The sequence below is a fragment of the Bactrocera latifrons genome, unplaced genomic scaffold (genome assembly GCF_001853355.1).
Source record: "Bactrocera latifrons isolate USDA-ARS-PBARC rearing strain unplaced genomic scaffold, ASM185335v1 scaffold_19, whole genome shotgun sequence".
In the NCBI taxonomy this organism is placed as follows: Eukaryota; Metazoa; Arthropoda; class Insecta; order Diptera; family Tephritidae; genus Bactrocera; species Bactrocera latifrons.
Genome location: NW_017535407.1, coordinates 573,945 through 582,056, shown reverse-complemented (window position 1 = coordinate 582,056; position 8,112 = coordinate 573,945). Strand labels below are relative to the sequence as shown.

General features: G+C 33.7%; 1 protein-coding gene across 1 annotated transcript in view; it reads left to right on the top strand.

Moving 5' to 3' along the window:
• Positions 1-244: 244 nt before the first annotated feature.
• LOC108967569 (sushi, von Willebrand factor type A, EGF and pentraxin domain-containing protein 1) overlaps positions 245-8,112 on the top strand; it is a 53,352-nt gene continuing 45,484 nt past the window's right edge. The window contains exon 1 of the mRNA XM_018931081.1: positions 245-756. Within this exon, the coding sequence (XP_018786626.1) occupies positions 597-756 (160 nt within the window). The 5' untranslated portion in view covers positions 245-596. The remainder of the gene's footprint in view (positions 757-8,112) is intronic.

Sequence of the window (8,112 nt, the reverse complement as noted above, 5' to 3'; positions counted from 1 at the left end):
TGCAGCGCAGACTAAAAACGAAAATTGCCCGCGACAATAACAACAACAACAGCAACGGCTGCACATAACAAGGCAAAACAAACAAACACAGCCGCGTATGTATATGTAAGTGTTGGCGGAGCGGCTTTAAGTTATTTGCACTATTTGCAGTGGCGCCGGCTCAAAAAATCAACAAAAAAAATCCAAAAATTTAAAATAACAAAAAAAAAATCTAAGAAATATTTAAAAAAAATTTAAGTCAAAAAATTTTAAGTAAAAACTACAACAACAATAAAACTAAAATAAATAAAACAAACCAACACTTGTTTGCTGTTGTTGCGTGTGTCGCAGTTCGCCTACATCATTTCCATTCGGCAAACAGTTCAACAACATCACGAAATTGGTCTGTGCGCCGACAAAACACGACAGCTGCATCACTTGCGGCCAGCGCAAAACACAATCGATTGCCTGCAACAAGCTGTGGCAAGCTCATCAACAGCTATAGCGTTGCAGTGCCACCAATTTTCCACAAAAACAAAAGCAACTTGTATAATTTTGAAACAAATTTTGGTGAAATTTTCGCAACTCCCGACAGCAGACGCATTAAAGCAATTACAATGAAGCGCCAGCAACAACAACAATATATTCAGACTGCGGCTGCAGTTAGTCACCGCAATTGTCAAATGTCCACGCAACGTGCGGCGTTGTCGCATACGCTGGCCAAGCTGTCAGTTGCAATGCTGTTGATTTCTTCATTGGCCGTTGCCAACTGTCAAGGTAAGTCAGACGCATATTTGTTGTTGTGGAAAAGGAAAGTAAATGCAATTTTAGCTACATAAGTACTAGTTTATATGTGTGTGTGAGAGGTAAAATTTCTTCATCGACTGATATGGAATCGAATATCAACTGTATTACTATATTATGGTATATAGATTTGTGATGTGCTCACAGCCGTACATGAGTGTCTTGTGTTTCAGATTTTGGAAGTTTTTGACTTCAAATGGAATTGTTATGGAACCCACGTAATATGGATCAGAAATTGAATCTAACTTAAGCGATATCATTATGGATACTGTCTTCTCAATATGGCTCTTACTCTCGTCCATATGCTTTATGAAGTTTTGATCATTCTTGTGATGAGGGTCTTCATCTTCACTTCAACTACATAATTTGTAAATATAATATTTTGATACAAGTTAGGAATCAGAAAATATTTCGTAAATATGAATTGATTTCCAATCTGTGAATTTCTTTAGGAAAACGGCTTAGCTGATGATAGTGAAGTAGTTAAGTCGGGCGACTACGCAATGTTCCAACAACAAACAAATAAATTTAAAGCAAACATCTGCAAAAAATGCGTCCATTATTGTCATTATATGGATATATTTAAAACAACATGACTTTTATAACGAAATACGACATTGCAGTTTTGTGTTTTTTTTTTTTTTTTTTTTTTTTTTTTTTTTAAGTAAATGATATAAATTATGTAATGTCAAAAACATCTGTTGTATAAATTTCCAACGACATTGAAGACAATCTAGTTTAGTGAATAGATTAAATTCAATTTAATTACATAAATTTTTTGATTGAAACATAGTATTTGACACTTTTGGGCATAGTTCTGGGATATAAGGCTACTCTGATCTTATCTTTTAGTGCTCTATATGCATTTTCTGGACTTCGATAATTAAAAATGCATTCCATGCATGCAGTGCAATATTTAATACTTACTATACAGAAATGAGCTTTTGATGAAATAGTTGAGATAATCCCTTTTGTATACAAATTGTTGAGGTTTTCGTTTACAAGAAAGATTGGAGGCTCCTAACGAACCAATGTAGCGATAAGTTCTCACGTATTACAATTGCAACCGCTTACTGTCATTGTAAGATGAATTCTCTAGATTGACTGTAGAAATTAACTGTGGCTGCCAATGATGAGATTCAAAATTGGCCTCAGTCTCGGCTTTTCTCTTCTAACGCTCACTTTGCATATAGGTTTCGCAAATATTCATAAAAGATGTGTTCAACTCGTTTCCTTAATATCATTACTAAGTCAAAAAAAGTACTAAAGTAATTTTTGGTGTCATCAATATTACTTGATGACTTTTGGACGTCCACTGTGTTGATAGTTTGGTGCTTCTATGGCTTCTACGGCATTCAGCAGAGTCCTTATGAATGATTGTTTCGTCGAACATAAATAACACAAAAAAAGCAGGTTTTTGGTATCATCAGAGTTATATACATTTTCTGAAACTACTTATGTAGTTATGTAGCTCAAAAACTCCAGGTCACCATTAAACTTTTCTTATATATCGCCCTTATTTTATTTTTATACACTGAGGAGGGTAGGAGGCTTGTAATACTCAAAAGGAAAGGACGGAGGCCAAATAAAGAATGAATGATATATTTTCGCCAAACGGGCTGACTATTCTGGGAACCGTCACTAACGATTCAAAGAGAGTTGTCAAAGAGAATAGTACAATATCCCAAGAAATTGTTCAGGGCGTACTACTATAAAATAAATATGTCATAGAAGCAGGCGAAGTTAAAAAATTATGATCTTCTGTAGCATTTAATCATCTAATTTTATTTATCACTCATACATAATTCTCAATGCTTCTTAAGGCTTAGAGGGGAGACAAGTCGAAATTAGTAATTCCATAGCCTGCAAAATATTGTTTTGTCAAAAAAGTTTTTTCATATTTCTAATCGAACTTTAACTTTTTTTATAGTTTTAATTACGTACCACTTTGGTCGACCACTTTTTGCCATTTTTCCGCTAGAGACATTATTCCATCAGTGTAAAACTTGTATCAATGTAAAAAGAAATTTCGAAATTTCCAGAATGGAAGCGAGTTAACCATTATTGTGCTATACGAACTCAAACAGCATCATCTCCGTAAACTTTACACATTTCATTTGTGGCTTGTTCCTTCCCTTCCCTTTTTTATACAAAAATTTTATTTTCACTTATTTTTGAATAGATGTAACATACTTTCAACTTCCCCGAATTTAATTTTTTGTTGTTTAAATGGAGCTTAAAATTTCACCTTTATTCATCTATTGACAAAATACGAAAAGACTTTTTCGACTACCAATATAATCTTTATTTCTAATACATTCAGATCCTAAAAAAGAAAACGACTTATGTATGTACTTACATATCTCATAGTTCAATCTGAGTTTTAATAATCTAAAATAAATTAAAGTAAATAATCAGAGTAATATTTAATTAAAGTTCAGCAAGCGTTCTTCTCAACAATCCACTTTAGTTCGCATGTCAAAATTATATCAAAACGGCAATTAAGCAAATCATAACTTCTAAACTGAAAAAAAAAAAACTTAAAAACGCGAACAAATTGCGGCAACAACAACTGACATAGAACACCCGCTCTTGTTGGGCAAGAATTTTGAAAGCGGAAGCGCAAATTAGCTTGCTAATAGCATAGAATGCTACGAACTTTTAGCTGCGAGTTGTGTAATTCTCCCCGCGAACATTTTCCTCCACAATTCGCACAATTATGCGCATGCGCTATGTATTACAACATAACTGATTTTTTTATTTTTTTTTTTTGCTGCGAAAATTAAATAAATTTTGTAACAAATGAGCCGATATACAAACAAAGAACTAGCCATAAAAGTGAGTAGTAGCAATGAACTAATAAATATATATATTTGTTATTTTAACATGACATGCTCGAGTGAGTTTTTGAGTTGAGTGGGCGGCGGCTCGCACGCATGCGCACATAGCCAAAGCAGCTAAGAACTGTTGCCGCTTGCATAATTTGTACAGAAATGGTAATAAGTATGCCACAGAAGACAGAGAATTTRTAAATAAATAAAAATAAATCGAAGAAATTTGAATTTCACAACTTTTTTTTTTCTTTTTTTTGTTTTTTAATTTGGCAAAAGAACTGAATGTGGCGAGTCAACTATTACGTAATTTCGGTTATTGCTGACTAAGACTAAGTGAGCATTTCACTGGCTGCTTCTGTACGCTTCTACATGAAGTTTTTTAAAAATACAACAACAAATCCAGGAAGTTCAAATCAATCATAGCATACTGCCACTCTTGTTTTCACTAACGGCACCCAATGTTCGAAAGATCAGGCTAATAAAGAAAACACCCTCGAGATAAATATAGAAAGCTAGAAAACACGAAAACACCTAAAGCGAAAAAAATTAAAATATCTGAGAAAAAAAAAATATTTATATAAAAAAGTTCACGCTAGACACAAAAGCTCACAAAACAAGTTGCCGAAAGCAAAACACACACTCACATACAAACATGTGCTCCTATGTATGCATCAATTATTTACAGTTTTTCGAAAACCGGTGCCAAACAGCACATTACTTTTATTTTCAATTTGTTTATGAACCCACTTTTTTGCTGTTGTTGTTGTTTTTATTTTCTGCTTTGCTGGTTTCGTATCGATTATTGTTCGCCTGGCGGGCAATGAATCAGGCGTTGTGAGCGCACAATTTAACGGAAAAGAACTCGCAAAACCAGAAACAGCAACTAGCCCCCACACACACACACACACACAAACACACCACGCAGTTGATGAGAAATTTTGCATATTGTTATTGTTGTCTTATGAGTTGTTTAGCTGTTTTACTTGTGCAGTTGCAGCGTTGCAATTGACTTGTCGCGCCGTCGCCTGCTGGCTGCTCGCTGTTGGTAGTAGGAAGTGTGTGGACCGAAGGATATACAAATCTCATTGCAGCGATGTAGCAATGTGTTGTTGGTGCAGCTGATTTTATTGCCTTTTAATTGCGTCAACTTGCTAAACTAGTCGCAGCGTGAGCGTGTAATTAAAAGTAAAAGTAAGATTGAAAGCGAAAATGTGTGTGTGTATGTGTTGAGGCAGGCGGTGGCAGCAGTGTCACATGATATACATATATGCGCGTAGAGGAGTGGTTTTAGTCGCTATTTGCTCGAGTATGTTGCATTATTAAATCTCTTATGTGCACTAATATGGACACAAAGCGCTCAATATGTTAGATAATATGTTAATATATAATTATTTATTTAATACATAAATGCTATGTACACATAAGTGAATATATTATCCCGTTCTGTAATCGATAACACTTAAGTTATATTAAAAGCAATTGTATAAATACAAAATTGTGTTTATGTAATAAGTTTAGTAAGCATGTTGGTTAATTTCTGTAATAAATAGCTGACTTTTAAAAAATTCACCAAAAAAATATTCTAAGAAAAGTACTAGAAAAGTGACTAATATGAAATGTTTGTGCTACCAAAGAATTTAAGCGAATTTCCTAAAAATGTTACTTAAGCAAAATGCTTTGACCAACAAAAATAGTACTACCAAAGTATTGTATATGTGCTCATACCAATAAGAATAGTAAAATCAATAAGATCTAAAATCTTAAACCGATTTCTTCAGTAGTTTTCGAGCTACAGCTTTATAAAGTGTAGTCGCTCAATTCAATCAGCTAAATCATTTTCAATACCTTTAAACGCATTCTCGATAAATCGTTATTCGATTTTGCCACAGTGAATACTTTAAGACAAACTATTCAATCACTATTAACATGCTTATACATATTTAATATACTATACTTCTATGTAGAGTACTATACTTGTATGTAGTGAAGTATTTTTAACCCTCCGTTCACTAACTTAACAGTTTATCTGCATTTGGCAAGCCAAAAACGATTAAAATCAAAGGCAATATTCAAGTTTTTCTCTCAAAAATTTGTCGGCATTTTGTCAAATTTGGAATCACAAACCTATATCACCGTAATATCATCTAAAGAGAAAAAGTCTAGAATCACGGTAGTAGTGGAAGACCTTGTTTTCAGCGCCGTCGCAGACTGCGTTTAACATTTTTTTTTTTTTTTGTTGTTAATTTTATTCTGAAAAAATTTCACAGAGTATTCTTAAAAAATGTATAATCAAACTTAATTTTAGAGTTTCAAAACAATTAATACAGCAGTTTAATTTAGTTTCCTCCAACAAAACCAGAAAATCGAATTTAGTGATCAAAAAGCGAGTAATGTTTTCGAATTATTGGGTAGTCGAAAAAGTTTTTTGCATTTATAATCTTCCGCTAGAGGCATTATTCCATCAGTGTAAAACATTTTTGGTTTCTCGGCGAAAAACAGCAACAAGTAATTTTCACACGCTTCTCTTGAAGCCAACTTTACTCCGTTAAGGGAGTTCTGCATTGATCGAAACAAATGGTAGTATGATGGTGCAAGGTCAGGGCTATAAGGTGGATACATCAAAACTTGCCAAGAGAGCTCTCCCAGTTTTTGGGGTGTGTGGTCTAGCGTTGTCCTGATGTAAGACGAAACCCTTTCTGTTAATCACTTCTGGGCGTTTTTTTTTCGATTACTTGTTCCAATATTATCAGTTGGAGATAGTAAAATGTATAATCAATGTATGCTGCATCAGCTAGAAGGGTAGTGGATGACTTTCAATCCTACCAAACACTCAGCATAACCTTTCGAGACGTCAATCCTAGCTTTGCGACCATTTGTTGTACACGACCATGCTTGGGCCATGATCTTTTTCGCATATTATAGTGACGGTCCCGGTCAATATTTTTCATAATTTCATCGTCTTTTTCAGCGATAGGTCGACTAGAGCGAGGTACATTTTTCACATCGAAATTTCTAGAACGGAAACGAGCGAAGCATTGTTGTGCTACACGAAATGATACAGCATCGTGTCCGAAAACTTAATAGATTTCATTGCTAGCTTTTTCTTTTTTACTATGGTATATATTTCATTTATTCCAGTGAGTTTATTCCCCATAAACCTGAAGTTTTCGTAATTCCTTAATCTCTTCTAGTCACCAGGGCATAATATTCTTGAAAAATCATTAACTTCTTCTTCAGATATGCAGATTAAATGTTCACCAAATTGTTAGTTGCCTTTCGAAATAATATGTATCAAAATAATAGGTTTGTAAAGTACCACTTTATTCTTGAAAATATATTATCATCTTCGAATCCTTGGTTCTTTCTGGAACTTGCTTATAGTGATTGGAAAATGAAGGAAATGAATGGAATGGAAGATCCAATTATTGTTCATTTAAGTTGTTCAGCTTAAGATAGGTAATTGGAAATTGTGTACAAAAACTTCAAAAAGGTATGAGATAAGGCTCAATGAGAAGACTTAAAACAATTTAAAATGAGGTCATTACTGAACGATTTTGAATATTTCACGGTGTTCAAAAATACCGCATACAATATTTGATCCGATGTGAACAGCAAGGACCAAAATTATTTTAATTTGGTAAAATTGTGACCGCAGCTTACAATTAGTGTGTATGCATTCGTGAAACCCTAGAGCTTCCTCACAAAGAAAATTTTGTGAATGCGACATAAGGCTTAACATTTTTCACGATTCAATATTTTTCTAATGCTTGTGAGGAATATGTTTCAAAGCAGAGCTGAACGCTTTTAAAATGCTGGAATACATCTGAATAGTTCGATTAGCAAATCGGTTTTTTGCACGCATTTTCAATTGAAATGTATCATAGATATTCCTTTCTCCTTTGTAAGATGTAACGAGCGCACAATTTTTGTTGAGCTATTTTTGAGAAATCATTATTTCAAAAAAATGCGCATAAGAAGACCAAAAGTATGCTAATAAACTTAAAGTTATTCTAACTGCAAAATTATCTTGTCTTGAAGATTCAGCTATATTTTTTTAAGTACATAGGTTAATTTGAACTCATAAAATCGATATTTTTGTTTTTGGCTGTCAATAATATACATATTTGACTTGGGTGTCCCTATTTTTAGATTTTAAATTTCAGAAACTCCACAATTCTCGTCGACCATAACTCAGTTGTAAGCCTGCTACACTATCACTCTTGACAGTTTGAAGCCGAAGTTCAGTTCTATTTAACTAGCTTCATCGCAGTAATTATGACTCCAAACATATACATAAGCATATGCCAAGTAATATGAATCTTAATGATTCACGTTCGCAATACCACAAACTTCACATATGTGTGTATATACATTAGGGTGCTTCAAAAAAATTTTGATTTTTTTTTTCCAACTCTTACCCCTTCAAATGTTAGTGATTGACAAAAAAATCCTCCTCAAGCCAGGCTTGTAGCTGAACTCTAAGGGGTCGTTATTT